At 42.6% G+C, this 23,130-nt stretch overlaps 1 protein-coding gene across 1 annotated transcript; it reads right to left on the bottom strand.

Moving 5' to 3' along the window:
- Positions 1–1,261: 1,261 nt before the first annotated feature.
- Positions 1,262–22,109, bottom strand: LOC121586415. The gene is made up of 3 exons (XM_041903072.2): positions 21,477–22,109; positions 21,237–21,285; positions 1,262–6,948 (listed from the first exon to the last, which is right to left on the bottom strand). Exon 3 carries the CDS (start codon positions 6,496–6,498, stop codon positions 2,449–2,451), a length of 4,050 nt encoding a protein of 1,349 aa, XP_041759006.2. The 5' UTR covers positions 6,499–6,948; positions 21,237–21,285; positions 21,477–22,109; the 3' UTR covers positions 1,262–2,448.
- Between the last annotated feature and the right edge of the window lie 1,021 nt (positions 22,110–23,130).

The following is a 23,130-nucleotide window of genomic DNA, read 5'->3' as shown; positions in this document are numbered from 1 at the left end:
AAACAATACCCTGTTACAATTTAATAAAACTACAATTTCCAAATGAAATATGCATTAGACCTACAAACCACTAGATGGAGGCAATAGTGCCGTTTTTAAGAGAAAATATATCAGATGCCACAATCAACACATTTAAAATATATGGACAGATATTCACACAGATTTATCAATCCTTGATTTGTGTATGTGGTGTGAATTATGTTATAGGATGGATACTTTTAATGTGCATGCATAACTTGATTTTTTAAATGTAAACTGCAATGTTTCTCATACACAAAATATTCCCCTCCCTCTCTGGTTAGGCTTCTGTAAGCATTCATAAAATGGCCTCATATTGCCATCTAGAGGACACTGAATAGTATTACACCAGTCATTTTCCAACCACAGCTGCATTCTTGCCCATCCTCTCAACAGAAATCAAATGTTAATAAGAGTTTGATGTGTATCTAATCTGCAACCTTGACTGCAAATTCACACCACTGACCCTATGATAATCTGACTGAAGTGTTATACAGTATATACAAAATTAAGGACTTTCTGAAACAAGAATTCTTGCAAATGCACCTATAAACATTCTTCCAGATAGAGGAAAACTCTCAGAACAGCCGGTTGTGAGCCTTTGACACTAAACTGCCATCCTCAGGGCATTTTTTCCTCGATTTTTAATTGAGTGTGGCACTGCACAGGGCATGTGCCAACACGTGAGCGGTGTAACATCTCTGCAGTGTAAGGTAAGGACAGCGCACTGGGGCACCAGGTGTGGAGCACCTTGCAGTTTTGCCATTTATTTGAACCTACTTAATGATCAACAAATAGGAAGTTAAATATAAACAGTGAACTGTGTATGAGCGATAATATGTGAATTGGCAAAAAGAAAGAGTTCAGAATTGCTCTAGATTTAAATCAGTGGTATTCAAAACTTCTTCAGCGGGGACCCCATTTTCTTCACCAGAATTTGACGACCCCACCACAAATCTAATGACCTTAAAATAGGTACATTTTGATTTTCACATCAACAAAATGCCTGCAATTAATTACACTTTCATATCTCCTATCAAAATTAAGAGAACCATTCATTAAAATTGTATTTTTCAAATTATCTTTCTCAATAACGTTTGTATCTTGTCCCATAAAATAATCTGTCCTCTTAATTTTTGGTCTCCCCCCACTGGGAGGTGACCACACTGCATTTGCCCCGCGAACCCACTAGAGGCAGACTTAGAATACCATCGATTTAAATAATAGGAAGGGAATGCATGAGGACATGTTTTGTATTTTTATTGTATTTTTAAAGGTTTCAACAATTCACTTTAGGCAAAGAAAAGGATAGTTATTTAGTAATAATATTTAATGTTTTAGTTTACTGAAAGGAAAACACTGGGGGACAGGACCTAAGTAATGAACAATGTGTACACGTGTTACGGGATAGTGCTTAACTAAGGCATTGGGTTGGTAAATGGGGGAGGAAAAATCACACCGATACATATACTCATCATCCTCCCATTGTTTTACAAAGATAGTCCCAAAACGTATTCCCACCCACCCATACAATAGCAACAATGATAAAATAAATGATACTTGGAGTAAAAAAAACAGCAAATAATCAATATATAATTAAATATAATACGAATTGTACAGTACACTCTGGTTGTTCCCATTATCCATTCCTGACACCTATGTCCCATTAATGTTTTCCCCATATATATATATATATATATATATATATATATATATATAAAATGGAAGTGTACAGAAAAATGGTCTCTTTCATTCCATTCTGATCCATTCCAACCTGTTCAGCTAGTCAGTTTTGCACAATTTGACCGATTGTTTGACAAGATACGTCCAGGTACACAAAGTGATTAATAAATTCAGTGAGTCAAGTTTCATAACAGGAGTGACTAATTGACAACTATCTTTTATCGGTTCAAATAGCTTCTTAGACTGACTGGCCTGTCTTACCGGCCATTTTTTTTTTGCTTCAGGCCAAACATCTGTACGAAAAAAAAATCTCTACGGGGAACAAAGAAAAACACATAGTACAGAACAAGAGACAAAAACTATTACTGTTTAACTGTGAATAATGACAGAAAACATAATAAAACATCAGTACTTTTGGTACTCCACTCTTACTAGTATGCATTCATAATCCCAGACCAAACACAGCTAACAAAAAGGATACTGTTGTTGAATGAATTTTAGAAGACAAGAGGTGCTACTCAAACACTCGCATGATCTAGAATACTCTCTCCCCTTTGGGGAAGCAAAGATAGATGGATGGTGCATTTGATGTTGGCCTTTAAAAAGTCCATGTTATCTTACAAACATCTCTGCTATAGTAAGGATTGTATGGATATATGGTAGTTATACTAAGCCTGTTGCCCACATCTTTAAAACTTGCTAGTTCTTGCTTGCTTTTTAGTTACAAAATCCTAGACTAGAAAATAATTAGTGGCTGTATTCAGTTACCACTGTTGTTCTCCCAGGCTGGCCCTCCTGAACCGCTTCTTCCACTGTCTTCTCAACAACCTCTCTTGAGGGCAAGTTCACGTTCAAGCCCCAGTTTCCACTACCTAACAGAGATTGACCCCGGCAAGCAACCCTGTGCCTCTCCAGGAGAGATCCATTCCAGAAGCGTGAGCGACATTTGGGACATGAGAACCGCCCTTGGGAAAGGTGACATCCACGATGAATGAGGGCTTTCCGTAATGTCCGAGAACGCTTTCCGCAGACTGAGCACTTCAGACGAGCTTGGTGGCCGTTATTTCTTGGAGGATGCCTTACAGAACGATGGATCAAAAGTTTGGCCTGACTGGCGAATGTGGTGCTGGGGCAGTACTGGCATGGAAAACGTTTTATGGGGACTTCCATAGATGACAGTCCACTGACCTTAACCGCACCTCCACACCATTGTCTAACTCTATACCCACCTCTCATTCTCAGGAGCTGGGCGAGTAGTTTCTTCTGCTTAAGCTTCTCATGCATTATTCCTTTTTTCCGCTTCATCAGTTTGAGTCTCCTGCTGGTGACCTTATTCAAGGCAACCCCCACTAGTTGCCCCCCTCTCATTATACTTTGATATTCAACCCTCCTTTTTTTCTCTCTTTTTCTCTTGCCACCAACCCATCCTTCTTGGGACTGGAACTGAAAAGGGCGGTGTTGACCTTGGGAGGATTGGTTTGGCATGTAGGAGCCAGACGGATAAGTTGAGGGGTGGCCTGATTCAAAAAGAGGGATGTACTCAGCTGCTTGGGAAGGATGTTGGGTTCCACCAGCTGGTTGGTTTGCTGACCCAGTGCGGCCCAATCCATGCTGCGATTGCCTGTGCCTGGACAAGCTGTTAGAATAGGCGAAAGCCTTCCCACATACCTCACAGCAGAAATTCTTTTCGCCCTTTATTCCACCACCATGGACAGTTTGTTGATGGGCTGTTAAGTGGAACTGATGGCGGAAGGATTTCCAGCATGTTGTGCATGTAAAGAGCTTCTGAGAGGGCAGAGTGGACGAGCTGGACCCCTGAGACTTATCTTGAGGGTACGGATAATAGGATTGAGAGTTTGCTTGATTTCCATCTAGATTAATAACCCCTCCATGGCCCTTAGCAATTTTTTCTCCTGGTGTACCATCCAATTCCCCTTTTGTGTGTAATTTTCCATGTCTCACCAAGCTCTGAGCGTAAGCAAACTCTTTACCACATAGGTCACATTTGTAGTTCTTCTGTCCAGAATGCACAGTGGAATGTTTAGTAAGATGGAAGTACTCACGGAACTCTTTCCCACAAACATCACACCGGTGTGGTTTTTCACCTGTGTGAACACGGTCATGCCGACGTAGGGTCTCACGTCTCCTGAACCCTTTACCACATACTCCGCATGAATATGGCCGTTCTCCCTCTCCACGACTTCTTCTTTGTCTAACTATGATTCCATCAGGTCCTGGTTCTCTCTTCTGCCGAGGCTTGCGGGGCTTTTTCGGTTTAGCATTCATCATCTGCTGGCTTGGATGGGTTAAAGGCATGGTAGAGCCACTACCTGCTCTGTAGGTCTTGTCGATTTCAGATGTAGATGATGGACCACCTGGTGAGACTCCCATATTCCCAAAGCCAAGTCCTCCAAGCAAACCTCCAATGATGTCTCTTCGCTCCTCTCCTCGACTCTCGCCAGTACTTATCTCGCAGGAGGCAGCGGCAGCTGCAGCAATTGCAGACATGGCACTGCTAGTGACCTCATCCTCAGAGTCATCCAATAGAGATGAAAGAGGAAGATGAGGCTGCTGTTGATGGAGATGGTGTTGTTGTTGTTGACTTTGAGGGTGTGGGTGTAAGGTAGGAGCCAAGGGTGCTTTTCTGAGTGTCTGGCTTGACATCCCACTGCCATGGGAGCTCTCTCCAGAATAACAAGATTGGTTAGCCTGGTTAGTCTGCTGTCGTCGGTAGTCATCCACACTGTAGGATGGTTGGTAGGATGGCCGGTTCCTTGAATAATCCGTGCCATATTTGCTCGCGCCATCTCGTTGGTAATCACCTGTACCACTGCCTCCAGCCACCATTTCAGTTTTGCTGCTACTTGCACTTGATGAGCTTTGATTTTCACCACTACTGCTTGGTCTGGGCCGGGAATTCCTTCCAGGCTTTCCACAGGTGCCAGACGCAGCATGGTTTAGCAAAGAGGTGCTCTCTCGGAAGCAGCGACCACAAGCAGGGCATCGGAAAGGCTTATCATCATGGATCTTCTCATGCCTGGTGAGGGACTCACGGCGGTTGAAAGACCGTTGACAGACACCACATGCAAATGGACGAGCCCCTGAATGGATAACACCATGCTGGAGAAGGTGCCCCCTTTTCTTGAATCCCTTTCCACATTCGGTGCAACAGAACGTTTTATCTTCGCTTGAAGTGTCTGGCTTGGCATCTTCAGAAGTCAAACCATGACTACGAAGATGCCTGCGAAGGCTTGTAAGATGACTGAAGGTCTTTCCACATTCACCACAGTGGTAGATGGCTTCAGGGTCAGGTTGACAAGGCATGGAGGCCATGGGATTTAGATTTGCAGCTTTAGGTAGCTGTGAATCATTAGCTACCAGTACAGAGGCTGTGGATGAGGAAGGGGCTGAGGAGGAAGAGGAGACCGTTGAGGAGGACTGTGTTGACGAAGAGAGGACTGATGAATGGTTACTACCAAGGCTGGTTATGGCTCCTCCTACAAGGCCCGGTTGAATGGTTGAATTTTGACTGTGTTCGGTGGAGCTGCTGTGGCAGTTAGTACCACTGCTACTGCTGTGACTGGTGCCATCTGCTTTTCTCTGAGGAAGGTAGCCAGCCATAGCCTTCTTTCTCCTGCTACCACCACTTCCACCAGACCCAGATCCACTGTCTCCTTTCCCTTCATCTTTCGAAAGTGATAAATGGAGTGGTAGAGGGAGAGGCATACCACTAGCTTCTTGTTGCATCAATGAAGCCAGCTGATTGGAGGAGAGAACTGGAATACCTTGGAAATCAAAGCCACCCAAAGATGACGGCTGAGGTGTTGGGTGAAGAGGATGATGTGGGTGGGTATGGCTGTGAGGGTGAGATAAAGCATGGGGTGCCAATGGTTGCTGCTGCTGTTGAGGTTGGGGAGTGGAGTGACTATGACTGTGAGAGGAGTGAAGAGCTGGAGGTGGGGCGAGGGCTGAGTTTGAGTCACTAGCTCCTTGGCCCAAACCCAGGCCAAGATGGTTATGACCCCCTTGTTGAACCAGAAACTGCTCCAGACTGCTGTTGGTCGGGACCCCTGAAAGAAAGTACTGATTGGCGGCAAGCATGCAACTGAACTGCTGATGTAAGCTACGTGGATCAGACTGCCCAACGAGTGGTTGCCCTAGGGAGGACACTGCACTGCCAGGGTTGTTAGAGGCGGACGATGAAGCTGACGGGGAGGGTGAGGAGGAGGATGGTCCAGATGAGGCTTGGGGAACAGAGAGGCCAGGGTGTAAGGGTGGCGGTGGGGGAGCAGATGTAACCACTCCTCCAATAACACCAGACCCTCCACTGCTACTACCCCCAAAGTCAAAACGTCCCATTCCCGAGTGCAGCTGCTCTTGGGCTAGTGCTGCTTCTGCAGGGTGAAACGGACGTAAGAATTGTGGGTATCCTGCAGCAGAGCTCCCACTCCCACTACTGCTCATCTTACTGGATTTCCGTGAACTGTGCGAGGATGAGGACTGGCTCTGGTGTGATATTGGTGGAGGTGGGGCACTCATTTTGGCAAATATAGATGAAGAATCAGCAAAAGCATTACTTCTAGACCCCTGAAGAGATCCCAGACCAAGCCCAGAGAGAAGAGCCCCTGAGGACTCCCCCTGCTGTTGGTGCTGCTGCTGAAGCTGTTGCTGGTGCTGAAGTTGGACTTGCTGTTGGTGCTGTAACTGTCTTTCCAATCCAAGGCCTTTAAACTGGTGGGCTTGGTGTCCACTTAGCATATCTAGAATGTCCAAGGGGTACTTACTGAACTGGAACATTTCCCACTCACTGATGGGAGGTTGTTCCTGGGTCACTCGCCCTACTGTTGAAGTACAACAATATCGCACCAATAATAATCAATGATCAATAGCCACAGCTACTGGAAGTAATGCTTCTTGAACAACTTTCTCTAGAATGACTCTCGCTGCTACCAATGTCTATCCCTTATCCCCTCTTATACAGATTAATGCCTAGTGCTTGCTCTTTAAACCAAGAAGAGCAGGTAAAGGTCCTTTTAAATAAATGCTTTTCCTAATTTGAAATACAATGTATAAAACACAATGTATAAATAGTATGCAGTCTATGTAGTGTTTGTAGATTCCTTCTTGTATAGTTGTAGTCTTTGTTTTTCACCAAAAATATGAAGCTGTCAGCATCCAGCTGGGGGGATGAAGGATGAAAAGGTGTTCCACTTCTTTGTCTGCCCGTTGATGCCACGCTCTCGAAGACTGGGGGGGAAACAGAAACATGGATTAAGTCCCTTGGTTAAATAGGCCTAGAGCTTGATAGTGCCTCATCCCCAGAGAACTGACCAAGCATCATATCAAATAATTTTAAGCTCCCAGTATAGGCATACATGACCACTTATTGCTAGACAAAACTCTGGAGATCTTCATTGTCTAACTTAAGATTTGTCAAAACGTAAACAAACATTTGTGCCTTTAAAATATTGTGATTTACAATAATTACGTTGCATAGACCAATGCAGCTATCGTGTTCCAAGATAGCGTAGCAGTGCGGTCGTGTTCTCTTGTGTGTCCATGTAAATAGCCTGTTTTTTATTTTTTTGTATCACACTTTTCATCCTTCTACTAAATATACTTTTCTGCAACCCGCCTCATTCAATGTGGAACGGATTCTATTATTTACTCATCTTTAATCTAGAATCTCCAGTTGAAACTAGCCAGCCAGCTAACTAGCTAACTAGCTACTTGCTATTAGCCACCGTTAGCGGTTTTCACCCAGAAGATCAGATTTTCAGCCGGAATAACTGAATCACTGGATCTTAACACCAGATCTAGCTAGCCGCAACCGAATGGATGTCGAATGGATGTTGCTGTAGGCTAATCACCACTGCCCCCGTAGCACCAGTTAGTCTTGAGCCTTGAGCTAGCCCCGGCTATCTACCCCTCTGTCTACCGGACGGGAGTAGCCAGCTAACCAGCTAACTAGCTACTTGCTATTAGCCACCGTTAGCTGCTTTTCTCCATTGTCCGTGGCCTGCACTACCTACCAGCCAGCTCTAGCCTGGACTATTATCGGCCAGTCTGCACTATCTGCACAGCGAGTTATCGACCCAGAACCTATCGTATTTTCTACCGGAATCACTGAATCACTGGACCTTTAACACTGGATAATCGCAACTAGCTAGCTGCAACCAAATTAACGTTGTTGTTGGCTAATCAGCCTTGAGTCAGGCACATCTCCCGGCTATCTACCTCTCTGTCAACCGGACGGGACCTCCTAGAGTCGACACGGAGCCCTGCCGATCCATCACGACTGGTCTGCCAACGTAGTCGTCTGTGGTTTCAACATGCTTCCCGTTGCGACGACCACGTAGATCCATCTGCTAGCCCCATCCCGCTAGCACACGCAAACTACAACCGTGCTTCCTGCTCGCTGTGCTGAAGCACCAATTTCAACTGCTCTCGGACTCACATATTGCTGTTCACTGGACCTTATGATCACTCAGCTGCACAGCTGATGCCTGCTGGACTGTTCCTTTACACGGTACCCTGTCCTGTTTATTCTGTTTAGCCTCAGCCCAAACTTTATTGCCATTACCAGTTGTTGTCTTAGCTCTCTCTAATAACACCTGTGATTGCTTTATGCCTCTCTCCCATGTCAATATGCCTTGCCTATTGCTGTTCCAGTTAGTTCTTATTATACAATTTCACCGTAGAACCCCAAGTCCCTCTCAAACTGCCTCAAATAGTTCCTTTGTTCCACCCCCCATACACGCCGAGACCGGCTCAATCGGTGCCTCCTTTCATTGTTACCCAACGCTTAGGTTTACCTCCACTGTACTCATATCCTTCCATATCCTTGTCTGTACATAATGCCTTGAATCTTTTCTACAACGCCCGGAAATCTGCCCCCTTTATTCTCTGTACCCAACGCACTAGAAGACCAGTTCTTAAAGCCTTTAGCCGTATCCTTATTCTAGTCCTCCTCTGTTCCTCTGGTGATGTAGAGGCTAACCCAGGCCCTGCAGCCCCCAGTATCACTCCTACTCCCCAGGAGCTATCATTTGTTGACTTCTGTAACCGTAAAAGCCTTGGTTTCTGCACGTTAACATCAGAAGCCTCCTTCCTAAGTTTGAGTTATTCACTGCGTTAGCACACTCCGCCAACCCTGATGTTCTAGCAGTGTCTGAATCCTGGCTTAGGAAGGCCACCAAAAATTCAGAAATTTCAGTTGCAATCTACTGTAGAGATCTATCATACTATCCAGGTCTGTGCCCAAACAGTTTGAGCTTCTACTTCTAAAAATCCACCTTTCCAGAAATAAGTCTCTCACTGTTGCCACTTGCTACAGCCCCCCCTCAGCCCCCAGATGTGCCCTGGACACCATATGTGAATTGATTGCACCCCATTTATCCTCAGAGTTCGTACTGTTTGGTGACCTAAATTGGGATATGCTTAACACCCCGGCCATCCTACAATCCAAACTAGATGCCCTCAATCTCACACAAATTATCAACGAACCTACCAGGTACAACCCTAAATCCAATGGGTACCCTCATTAGATATCATCCTGACTAACTTACCCTCTAAATACACCTCCGCTGTCTTCAAGCAGGATCTCAGCGATCACTGCCTTATTGTCTGCGTCCGTAACGGGTCCGCGGTCAAACGATCACCCCTCATCACTGTCAAACGCTCCCTAAAACACTTTAGCGAGCAGGCCTTCCTAATTGACCTGGCCCAGGTATCCTGGATGGATATAAATCTCATTCCGTCAGTAGAGGATGCCTGGTTGTTCTTTAAAAGTAATTTCCTCTCAATCTTAAATAAACATGCCCCATTCAAAAAAATACAGAACTAAGAACAGATATAGCCCCTGGTTCTCCTCAGACTTGACTGCCCTTGACCAGCACAAAAACATCCTGTGGCGTACTGCATTAGCATCAAATAGCCCCCGCAATACGCAACTTTTCAGGGAAGTTAGGAACCAATATACACAAGCAGTTAGGAAAGCAAAGGTTAACTTTTTCAAACAGAAATTTCCATCCTGTAGCACGAACTCCAAAAAGTTTTGGAACACTGTAAAGTCCATGGAGAATAAGAGCATCTCCTCCCAGCTGCCCACTGCACTGAGGCTAGGAAACACCATCACCACCGATAAATCTACAATAATCGAGAATTTCAACAAGCATTTTGCTACGGCTGGCCATGCTTTCCACCCGGCTACCACTACCCTGGCCACCAGCTCTGCACCCTCAGCTGCAACTTGCCCATGCCCCCCCAGCTTCTCCTTCACACAAATTCAGACAGCTGATGTTCTGAAAGAGCTGCAAAATCTGGACCCCTACAAATCATCTGGGCTAGACAATCTGGACCCTTTCTTTCTAAAACTAGCCGCCGAAATTGTCGCAACCCCTATTACTAGCCTGTTCAACCTCTCTTTCGTAACGTCTGAGATCCCCAGAGATTGGAAAGCTGCCGCTGTCATCCCCCTCTTCAAAGGGGGCGACACTCTAGATCCAAACTGTTACAGACCTATATCCATCCTGCCCTGCCCTTCCAAAGTTTTTGAAAGCCAAGTTAACAAACAGATCACCGACCATTTCGAATCCCACCGTACCTTCTCCGCTATGCAATCCGGTTTCCGAGCTGGTCATGGGCGCACCTCAGCCACGCTCAAGGTCCTAAACGATATTATAACCGCGATCGATAATAGACAGTACTGTGCAGTCGTCTTCATCGACCTGGCCAAGGCTTTCGACTCTGTCAACCACCGCATTCTTATTGGCAGACTAAATAGCCTTGGTTTCTCAAATGACTGCCTCGCCTGGTTCACCAACTACTTCTCAGATAGAGTTCAATGTGTCAAATCGGAGGGCCTGTTGTCTGGACCTATGGCAGTCTCTATGGGGGTGCCACAGGGTTCAATTCTTGGGCCGACTCTTTTCTCTGTGTATATCAATGATGTCGCTCTTGCTGCTGGTGACTCTCAGATCCACCTCTACGCAGACGACACCATTTTGTATACATCTGGCCCTTCATTGGACACTGTGTTAACAAACCTCCAAACGAGCTTCAATGCCATACAACACTCCTTCAGTAGCCTCCAACTGCTCTTAAACACTAGTAAAACTAAATGCATGCTCTTCAATTGAACGCTGCTGGCACCCGCCCACCCGACTAGAATTACTACTCTCGACGGGTCTGACCTAGAGTATGTGGACAACTACAAATACCTAGGTGTCTGGTTAGACTGTAAACTCTCCTTCCAGACTCACATTAAGAATCTCCAATCCAAAGTTAAATCTAGAATCGGCTTCCTATTTCGCAACAAAGCCTCCTTCACTCATGCTGCCAAACATGCCCTCGTAAAACTGACTATCCTACAGATCCTTGACTTCGGCGATGTCATTTACAAAATACCCTCCAACACTCTATTCAGCAAATTGGATGTAGTCTATCACAGTGCCATCCGTTTTGTCACCAAAGCCCCATATACTACCCACCACTGTGACTTGTACGCTCGTTGGCTGGTCCGCACTACATATTCGTCGCCAAACCCACTGGCTCCAGGCCATCTATAAATCACTGCTAGGCAAATCCCCACCTTATCTTAGCTCATTGGTCACCATAGCAACTCCCACCCGTAGTATGCGCTCCAGCAGGTATATCTCACTGTTCCTCCCCAAAGCCAACACCTCCTTTGGCCGCCATTCCTTCCAGTTCTCTGCTGCCAATGACTGGAACGAATTTCAAAAATCTCTGAAGCTGGAGACTTATCTCCCTCACTAACTTTAAGCATCAGTTGTCAGAGCACCTTACCGATCACTGCACCTGTACACAGCCCATCTGAAATTAGCCCCCCAACTACCTCATCCCCATATTGTTATTTATTTTGCTCATTTGCACCCCAGTATCTCTATTTGCACATCATCTCTTGCACATCTATCATTCCAGTGTTAATACTAATTGTAATTATTTTGCACTATAGCCTATTTATTGCCTTACCTCCATAACTTGCTACATTTGCACACACTGTATATATATTTTCTGTTGTATTTTTGACTTTGTTTTGTTTTACCCCATATGTAACTCTGTGTTGTTGTTTTTATCGCACTGCTTTGCTTTATCTTGGCCTGGTCGCAGTTGTAAATGAGAACGTGTTCTCAACTGGCTTACATGGTTAAATAAAGGTGAGAGAAAAAAAATGAAAAAAAATGAAAATGTGCATTCTGTAACATAACCACATACAATTAATAAAGGATTTACAATTATTTCACAAAAATAATTATTGAAACACAAAAGTGCCCACATTTCCAGGTCAGAATCAGACACTGATTTGAAAGAAAGAGCACAAAAAAAACAGGACACTGGCCCCAGAGAACCAAACTTGCTTGTCCCCAGGGTCGTTCCATTTGATTTCAGGGGTTGCATTAGCTTTTAGAAGTCTGCACTTTCAAAACACAGACCATCAAAATCTGCGTTTTAAACCATTTAATCTACATTTTGTATTGAAATTTGTTTTTTTGCTTCAATAGTGATCAGGGGCGTGCAACAATAGCTTTTCTCCACACAAAATAAATTAATGCAACACATTCGGCAGAAAATAGCTTGACTTTCCTTAGATGACAACAGAAGTGCAATGCTATTTGGCTTGCATTATGTGGTCCTCTGTAGCTCAGCTGGTAGAGCACGGTGCTTGTAACGCCAAGGTAGTGGGTTCGATCCCCGGGACCACCCATACACAAAAATGTATGCACGCATGACTGTAGCTTTGGATAAAAGCGTCTGCTAAATGGCATGTTATATTATATGTCAAAGACAACAGAATAGGCTAGACCCCAATTGCACTCTTTGACTCATTTGTCATATAAAAATTAAGCTGGGTTGTTCCATATAAATTTCACTTACAGACTGCACCACTTTTGATTTGAACAAAATCTTTCACACGTTTGCCCATGGTGGAAGTGGTCAGAAAGTTACTTTTTGGACCTGAATGCCAAAACAGGTGCTCAAAGTTTCCCATTTTGCATACCCCACCCTACCATGAGATGTCTTCATCACTGAAAAATATAAAAAGTTGAGTTTGATATCATTTGAAAGCTTACAAACAGGGTTGTCAAACTATTCAATGTTTTTTTTTTTGTATGTAAAATGTCTATTGAGTTTACAGCTATCTACTTCACATGCTGATATTGACTTTGGTATTATTGTATGTAGCTACGTTTGCTAGCTAGCTACCTAGCCAGCCCATAGACACAGCATTGCATTGTGGGTTTTGTAGTTGACATGAGCTGCAACAGATTTCCACGTTGCTACCAACCTTATTATAATGACAAAATTAAACATTTGTTCACAAAAAAAATAATGTTTCTCACATATTAATGTTATGCAACACTGTAAAGTATAGGAATGAGTGGTTTGGGGCAGATTTTTTTTTAAGCATTGCACCTGTACTACCATTACTGTACCTCAATTCCACCTTGCAAAGTTTGCATTTCCTTCTCATTTAACTTCTCAAAGTATTGCCATAAAGGACTTCGCTGCTGTCATTTATCGTTCTCTGTCAATTTCCAAAATAATTGATTCCTCGAATCCTTCACCCTTTCTGAGTGTCAAGACTCCTAAGATTCGGTGTTTTTGGAACGGAGGAGACTGACTAGTTGCCGTACCTCCAAGAACAAACACTCACAATTTTCATAGTGATCTAGCGAGGGACGGAGAGAGGGGGGAGGGACACAGTATAGGCAGGTCGGCCACCAGGCACACGGAGTCAGAACGGTGCACTAGGCCAATCTGACGGCTAGGATATTGAGATGAGCTAAATGCAACACTTCGCTCTCTCACAGTATTTGCAAATGTGCACGGGTTCGCTTTAAGCTGAAAAAAAATAAAATCCACTTTTCCGTTATGGATCTTTCTTAACGTTAAGATCCTAATTTCGTTTTAACGTTCACAACCCTACCTTAGACCAGGGCTGGGCGATAAGGCTAAAATATCATATCACGGTAGAAAAAAAAATATTCACGGTATTTCACTGTATTTTATGTTTTTTAATAATAAATGTTCAACATTTCCTTTATAAAGTAGTGTGACCCTAGGGTAGCAACACAAACATTCTAAGTGATTTCAATGGTTCTTTCTCCATTCTGATTGTTTTATAATGTTCAATTTAACTTCAACCAAAAATTTTCAGCATTTGCAAACATTTCTGCATTTCCTGCACTCATTTGAGATCATTTCCACGTAGTGCTGCACAATATGGGCAAACAATCTAGGCCTTATTTTTAATCAATTGTTGCAACTGCGATTTGACTTGCAATTTAGAGCACTTGGGTGAACTGTTGGAATCATGGATGTCGCTGTACTTTGATCCGTTCATCTTTCCGTCGATCCTGACTAGTCTCCCAGTCCCTGCCGCTGAAAAACATCCCCACAGCATGATGCTGCCACCACCATGCTTCACCGTAAGGATGGTGACAGGTTTCCGCCAGGTGTGACGCTTGGCATTCAGGCTAAAGAGTTCAATATTTTGGCAAACTCCAAGCGGGCTGTCATGTGCCTTTTACTGAGAAGTGGCTTCCGTCACTCTACCATAAAGGCCTGATTAGTGGAGTGCTGCAGAGATGGTTGTCCTTCCATCTCCACAGAGGAACTCTGGAGCTCTGTCAGAGTGACAAATCGGGTTCCTTGTCACCTCCCTGACCAAGGCCGTTCTCCCCCGAAGTTTGGCCGGGCGGCCAGCTCTAGGAAGAGTCTTGGTGGTTCCAAACTTCTTCCATTTAAGAATGATAGAGGCCACTATGTTCTTGGGGACCTTCAATGGTGCAGACATTTTTTGGTACCCTTCCCCAGATCTGTGCCTCGACACAATCCTGTCTTGGAGCTCTACGGACAATTCCTTCGACCTCATGGCTTGGTTTTTGCTGACATGCACTGTCAACTGTGGAACCTTAGAGGTGTGTGCCATTCCAAATCATGTCCAATCAATTGAATTTACCACAGGTGGACTCCAATCAAGTCGTAGAAACATCTCAAAGATGATCAATGGAAAAAGGATGCACCCGAGCTCAATTTCGAGTCTCATAGCAAAGGGTCTGAATACTTATGTAAATAAGGTATTTCTGTTTTTAATGTTTTATAAATTTGCAAACATTTCTAAAAACCTGTTTTCGCTTTGTCATTATTGGTTATCGTGTGTAGATTAATGAGGAATAATTTTAATTTAATCAATTTTAGAATAAGGCTGTAACGTAACAAAATGTGGAAAAAGTGGAAGGGGTCTGAATACTTTCCGAATACACTGTACATTTCTCAAGACCATCAGACTGTTAAATAGCCATCACTAGCCGGCTACCACCCGGTTACTCAACCCTGCACCTTAGAGGCTGCTGCCCTATGTACATAGACATGGAATCACTGGTCACTTTAATAATGTTTCTTACTGCTTTACTCATTTCATATGTATATACTGTATTTTAGTCAATGCCATTCCGACATTGCTCATCCTAATATTTATATATTTCTTAATTCCATGATTTTACTTTTAGATGTGTGTATTGTTGTGAATTGTTAGATACTACTGCACTGTTGGAGCTAGGAACACAAGCATTTCAATACACCCGCAATAACATCTGCATGTGACCAATAAAATTAGATTTGTTTTCGAGTTTAGCCAACTTGGATCTAGGTATAATTTCACAAGCTCTGAATTCAGCCAACAAGGCAAAACAGTTGAATTGTTATGAACGCAACCTTCTGTCCGTCTCCAACTGTTTGAACAGCATGCTACCCTGTACACTTTGTTCAGATGTTGAAATCAAGTGGCCTACCTTATTTCTCAGAATGATAACGAGTTGCCAATTCCTTATATAATTGTTTTATGCTTATTGCACATTTATATTGCTAGTATAACTATCTTTATTTGACTAAAATGCTGCTAGCGATACGTGGTACCGTAATGCACACGCGACAAACATAATTAATTTTCCAGAATGAATGTTCATTGGTACATCCATTTTAGTAGTGTCTGCTCGAAATGTGAGGAGTTGAAACATAAACAGGGTACGGTTCGAAAGGTTAACCTCTTACAGAAAAATTATGTCTCCATGTGTTTCGGTGTCCATATGACCGATTCTGTTGTACCAAACCTCAAATGCAAATAGCAAGTTGAAACAGTTTGTCAGAGAGGAAGAAGTGACCTCTCATCTTTGTTGTTGTGAGTGGTAGGGGGAGAGGCTTGGGAGAGAGGCGAAGTGAGAGGTTTAACTCTCGGCAAAATCTGTCCAAAATAAGCCAAATTATTTTCTATGCGCTTATTTTGAACCTAAGCTTGTCGCCTGCCTTCGGGACAACGACTCCCATTGTTAGGGCGGAGACATGGGCATCTCGTCATTATATACAGCTCTCTGGTGTAAATGGGAAGGTGCAGAGCACAGAAGGAGCGAATGAGACGAGACCAAAAAGACAACACGAGAACAAGCAGACAAACTCATAAAAACGAAAAATACTAAAAACCTTGATACAGGCATTTTGAATATCGCGTAAAAACAAATTTGAATTAGATATATCGCCCAGCCCTACATTACACATGGCGTATCACATTTAAAAAACCAAACATTCAAATACCGTTATAGAAGGTAAAGTGAAATTCCAAACCGGTCCGTGCATCAATACTGGTATATCGTAAAATATGGTATACTGCCCAGCCCTACCTTAGACCTTATTTTACATTTGTGTTGTGCCCGTCATCAGTTGAGACAGCATCATCTTGAATACAGGGTGGGTGTCATTTCAATCACAGAAATATAATTCATAGAACGGACCTATCCCTTCAGACACCTGCAATTTATCTGGTACACTGTTGACATTTAATTGAAACTAACTTCCAATTACTACCAGTAAGATAGCCGCCGGTTCAACCACTGTCAAATGTCAACTTGAATGGGAATGTATTATCTATATTTTTTATAATTTCAATAGGTTTCCAATGGTAGATTGACAGTTTAAAAGGTCCAATGCACGTGAGCCGTTTAATGTGACAGAGATTAACACCTCCGTTAGAAACGTAGAAAGAGGGAAAATGTAAATATGCAACAACTAGGATGGGTTGTTAATATGACAAGGATTGTACCTTTGACTTCTGGACAACGAGAGAAAGTTGATATGAAAACCAGTAGAACAGGAGATAAATGCTGTGAAACTTTTTTGGTTGCCAGCTTAGCTGTTTTTAGCTGCTTAGTGCTGCTATTCTGTCTCCCACAGCCTGCGTCTGAGTAGCCTAGCAACGAGTCTCCCCTCGTTTGCCTGCGGCTCACTGACTAAAGACAGCCATTAGTTGACACAAGAAAGCTACTTTCTAACTCTATAAACTCACATTACATTACTATTTTCTGCTAAATAATAATTCTGGTCGGCTCCGACACTGTTTCTGTTTTATGACTGACGAGATGTGTTAAATTCTGACACCAATTGAATTATGTAAATTAACCTATAGACTGATAAGCATGACTGTTCAAATGTATTTTCAGCGGCTAACTGACTAATGGTTAACATCACTAGTTTGGAACTCTTATTGGTCTATTAACTAAATTACCGCCTGGTGAGGTTACCAGGCAGGCCAAAACTCCATCCCACCACAACAGGCTGAAATTTCAGGCGGTCCTTTCAAACAGCTCTTAGACTAAAAGGGCATTATCATCAATTTCACAGTATTATTCAAACCTCCGTGTGAAAAATATATTTGTAGTACCACTTGAAAGTTTAAATGTCAACTATATTCACATTTTAGTACATTTATCAGCAAAAGCATGACACGCCAACCATGAAGACGGAGTATGCTGTGTCTCAAACTATGGCAGGTACAACAAACACCTCAGATGATGTAAAATAGGATCTAAGCTACAACATACACTGAGTATACCAAACGTTAGGAACAATTTATTGAGTTTACCCTCAGAACAGCCTCAATTCGTCGGGGCTTAGACTCTACAAAGTGTCGAAAACGTACCACAGGGATGCTGGCCCATGTTGACTCCAATGCATCCCACAGTTGTATTAAATTGGCTGGATGTCCTTTGGTGGTGGACCATTCTTGACACACACGGGAAACAGTTGAGGGCGAAAAACCCAGCAGCGCTGCCGTTCTTGAGACAAACCGGTGCGCCTGCCACCTACTACAAACCCCGTTCAAAATGGTTTTAAATATTTTGTCTTGCCCATTCACCCTCTGAATGGCACACATACACAATCCATGTCTCAAGGCTTAATATTTTGTAAATAAATCTTAGCCTACAATTTCCGTACCCCCACGGAAAATTAATTAACATAAAAAAAATCCCATCAAAATCCGTCTGATTAAGCTAGAGATATCTGGTTTTTGTAGGGGTTGTGCCTTAATCCACCGCATCCGTCGATATTGCCCTTCCACATCTGCAGTGAAAGGTGGCTAAATTATCCTTGGTATGACCATCTTAAAACAATTCCATATGTTAGCATAGGACCCCCCCCTGTTTAGAATCTAGAGCAGAACTGCCCAACCCTGTTCCTGGATAGCTACCGTCGTGTAGGTTTTTGCTCCAACCTAATCTAGCACACCTGATTCTAATAATTAGCAGGTTACTAAGATGAATCAATCAGGTTAGTAACACCTGGGGTTGGAGCAAAAACCTACAGGAGGGTAGCTCTCCAGGAACAGGGTTGGGCAACCCTGCTCTAGAGGGTTAACCTGTTTCCTCTCCTTCATCTACAAGTGGATTTAACAAGTGACATCAATAAGGGATCATAGCTTTCACCTGGATTCACCTGGTACATTATGTCATGGAAAGAGCAGGTGTTCTTAATGTTTTGTATAATCAGTGTATATGAATAAAATCTGAGTTTACATGTTTTTAGATAATTGACGTCAATGTGTAAAAAAAATTATGTTTTTTTATTTTTTTATTCAATAAATCATAAAACATTTTAACAACCCTGTTTGCAAGCTTTCAAATGATATCAAACTCAACCTTTTATATTTTTCAGTGATGAGGACATGTCTCATGGTAGGGTGGGCTATGCAAATTGGGTCAAATTTGAGCACCGCAATCTCCTGAATGTTTTGTCATTCAGATCCAAAAAGTAACTTTCTGACCACTTCCACCATGGGCAAACATGGAAGGTTTCGTTCAAATCAAAAGGGGTGCAGTAAAAATGTTATTGAAATCATATGGAACAACCCAGCTGTTAGTTCAGCCAATCATACTTTCCTCGTGCACCTCAGGTTTGCTTTGAAAAGAGGAGAGATGCGAATTCAGTGTGTGCAGTTAATCAAATCAAAAGGGGTGCAGTAAAAAAGTTATTGAAATCATATGGAACAACCCAGCTGTTAGTTCAGCCAATCAAACTTTCCTCATGCACCTCAGGTTTGCTTTGAAAAGAGGAGAGATGTGAATTCAGTGTGTGCAGTTAATTGTGCGCAACCCTGGTCCTAGGGGTCCACATCTTTGTTCTAGCCCAGCATTAATTCAATTAACCTTTATTAGTCTAGTTGAGCTGTGTAGGTGTGTAAGGGCAAAGCCGCCTATAAATATATTCAGGGGAAACACTGGTGTGGTTGAAATAATCTTTCACCTCCTTTACCCTTTTCCAGGTGACTTTTCTGACTTGGTTAGAGACATGGGTAAGTGAAGGCCTGCCACAGATACACACCCACCTCACCTAGACTAACTATAGGATACATTTTAATATGGCAACACCAGCGGCGAGTTTAGCAGGACGCAATGTTTTGGAACGTTCAGATAGAAATATGCTATGTAGAACAGACATGTTAAATAAGGAATCACGTCGGCTCTATTCATGGAATTTCTATTTCTATCTGCAATGTTCAAGAATGTTTTGCAACTGAACGTGGCCCTGGGCTACACCTAACCTTCAGTCTTTTAAGGTAAATATCACAGGAACCCCAGGGTGAAACTTCTGCTAGAGGACAACAGTGAATTCACTGTGTCCTTCCCCATAACAATAGACAAACTGTTTACTGTCGTGGGTAATTTTCCATTACCTTTCTTACAGGGCGATAAGGTCACCCAACCTATTGTTACCAAACACTGTAGGTATAATAGCCAAGAAAATGAATATAACCTTGTGGAGGTTGGTACAATTGTCTTATGTAGCCTACTACACAGATTATTTTTGTTGTCATGAAACTTTGTAAAATGATTTAGGCCATTTACTCCAAATCAAGGCCAAAATATGAATGGTGTTACTCTCATGGAATGACATTCCTTGAGCACTACAGTTAGGTCTAGCGTTATCTCATAGAAATGAAGTGCTACCAGTAACGTTATTTGCATAGGATGCATTTTCTGTTTTCTCCATTTGCTTTTTTGGGGGACCACTTTGATAGAATGCACCAATTGAAGATTGAGGCTTCAATGTATAGCCTACAAGGTAATGCAAATTAAATGTATGCAGGTAGTTATGGAATTATCTACCCGAGTGGCGCAGTGGTCTAAGGCACTGCCTCGCAGTGCTAGCTGTGCCACTAGAGATCCTGGTTCGAATCCAGGCTCTGTCGTAGCCGGCCGCGACCGGGAGACCCATGGGGCGGCGCACAATTGGCCCAGCGTCGTCCAGGGTAGGGGAGGGAATGGCTGGCAGGGATGTAGCTCAGTTGGTAGAGCATGGCGTTTGCAACGCCAGGGTTGTGGGTTTGATTCCCACGGGGAGCCAGTATGAAAAATTGTATGCACTAACTGTAAGTCGCTCTGGATAAGAGCGTCTGCTAAATGACGTAAATGTAAAGTGCCAAGAAGGCAATCAAATAGGCCTAAATAGAATGTAACCTGGGCCTAGGTCAAATCAAAGTTTATTGGTCACGTACACATTTGCTGGTGTTATAGCAGGTGTAACGAAATGCTTATGGTACTGGCTCCAACAGTGAAGTAGAATGTTTCGCAAATGTAATAAAAATATATAAAATCATGAATAGCGCGAGCATCTGAGAATCCAGAATATAAATACGTGACAGAACTTGTGCAAAGTTTGGCGAAAAACTGATTGGCATGCACAGCATTTCATTTTTATGATAAAGTAATCCTTCTAACCCCCCCCAAATTGTAAAGTGGTTATCCCACTGGCTATAGGGTGAACGCACCAATTTGTGAGTCGCTCTGGCTAAGAGCGTCTGCTAAATGACGTTAATGTGCCCTTGAGCAAGGCACTTAACCCTACTTGCTCCTGTAAGTCGCTCTGGATAAGAGCATCTGCTAAATGACTAAAATGTAAATGTAAATGTATCTTTATGTAAAGCAAATTGACAAAACTAAGGATGATAGCCAACATGGCCATGTCTAGACCTGTACATGATAGGTGCCAATAGCTTACAGTTGAGATATTTGTAACCATAACAGAGAATGTGTGTTCATTTTAATTTACAAAGGAATATTGTCCTAAAAATGTTCAGTGACGTTCCCAGTATTTCCTAATAACTATTGCTGGTCTGTGAAGACCTAGCCTAACTACAACATTAACGTACCATTTAACAATAACCTAATTTTTAAACATCTTACCAACAGGTTTGGTGGGATGTATATGGGCTGGAGACTGGTGTAGCACTTTCTGCTTGATTGAAGACCAAAAAGAGGGAACAGGTAGAAACGAATGAGTCTACTTCCATTGATCTTCAGGTAGGTAGTTAAGTTAGCTAGACTAACTTGAAAACCCACCAAAATTTCAGGTCGTGGCAAAATTCCAAAATTAGTAGCGCGGCATTCGTCATTAGCTAGCTAACGTTAACAGGCTAACATTACCTTGTTTTATAGGTGGCTGCGTAAAGTTTTCAACCAAAGCAACAAGAAAAAATAACTTGTATCTGAAATAAAGGAGTCTTTCAATCATGTCGTTGTTAGCTAATAAATTAAAATGTCGTATGAAAACCTGGTTACATAGGTAGCCGATGCTAAGCTAACTTAGCTGTTAGCTTGGTAGCTATCTTGATAGCTGTCTTTTTTTAGCTAGCTAACCTTATAGCTACCATTAAAATCGCCTGTCAAAATAGTCAAAGAAAAAAATCATAGGATAAAAGTGCGCGGGAAATGCCGTGATAACTTATTTTCTATGTCAGATAGCCATTTTTCTTCAGCCAGGGAAAAATATTTTCAAAGGCCTGCCTCTCCATCGGCCCAGGAGGGCTGTTTTCGACTCGTTAACAAAAACTATTTCCGCTGGGTTGGCCTGCTAATTCAGATATGTCCCTTGTTTGATGCAGTAGTTTCGATGCTTGAATTGTTATCTCTTCGAATTGATCGATATTACCCCTTTCTGGAGTGTTTGTCGTATTTTCATTATTTTTCTTCGGTCAAATATTTTCCGCCCCGTGTCAATTTTAGGTGTCCCCGTCTATGGACTACGGCTACGGTTGCTAATGTTCTTCGCCTTAAAATGGTAGCTTCCGGTCTGTCTTCTATTTCCGGGTAGTGTCACAGGCTAAGAAGTCCTGTGTGTGCTCGTGTTGTCTCTGAATTTGTGTGTGTGAATAACCCAACCAATTTATGTATGGCCATTGCATGACCATTGTCAAATGCATTATGAAATGCATGTATTTCGTTGAATTATGCATTTGACACACAATTGAGATGGGTTAGCATCAGCAAACAGCAACTTTATTATATTCAAATACATTTACTTTTGTCTAGGAAATGGTTTATTTTCATGAAATATTGCCAGGTTTCCATGTGTGCTTATACTGACATCATTCATACTGAATCCACAAGGGTAAAAGAAGGGAAATAAAGGGACAAATGACTAAATGTTTTGCTAGAAGAAAGGATGAGAGAACAATATCAAAGTGGCTCCCATATTACTAGACACTTAACAGCTGCGCATCACATATGTGAGGTAAAGCAATTAGAAATAATTAGTTCAGAGCGTGTGGTCCAGAGTTTTATATTCCTGGAATTTTAAGTACATGAGTACAGTGTAATTATAGGGCCATTTATAGAATTTACACCCAGTTTGAATACTTTATTTATTTTATTTATTAAGGATCCCCATTAGCTGCTGCCAAGGCAGCAGCTACTCTTCCTGGGGTCCAGCAACATTAAGGCAGTTATATACAATTACAAATATTACATGACATTACATTTCATAACACTTTTCACAACACATGAAGTGTGTTCCCTCAGGCCACTACTCTATTATTAATTAATTAATATGCCATTTAGCAGATGCTTTTATCCGAAGCGACTTACAGTCATGTGTGCATACATTTTTACGTATGGGTGGTCCCGGGGATCGAACCCACTACCCTGGCGTTACAAGCGCCATGCTCTACCAATTGAGCTACAGAGGACCACATCAACCGACTCAATAGACGAGATCTCCAACAAGGAACTGGCAAAGGAGGAAGTAATCTGGGAAGATACTGTCACACAAAGTGGTTGATTATTGCAAAGGTTTCGACAA

This window comes from Coregonus clupeaformis, chromosome 17, assembly GCF_020615455.1.
Source record: "Coregonus clupeaformis isolate EN_2021a chromosome 17, ASM2061545v1, whole genome shotgun sequence".
In the NCBI taxonomy this organism is placed as follows: domain Eukaryota; kingdom Metazoa; phylum Chordata; class Actinopteri; order Salmoniformes; family Salmonidae; genus Coregonus; species Coregonus clupeaformis.
Note: the sequence above shows the minus strand (reverse complement) of the source record. Positions and strands in the feature narration are given on the sequence as shown.

What these genes read in the sequence shown, in the direction of transcription:
- LOC121586415 (XM_041903072.2), bottom strand. Translation starts at nt 6,498, where the DNA reads ATGTTCCAGTTCAGTAAGTACCCCTTGGACATTCTAGATATGCTAAGT.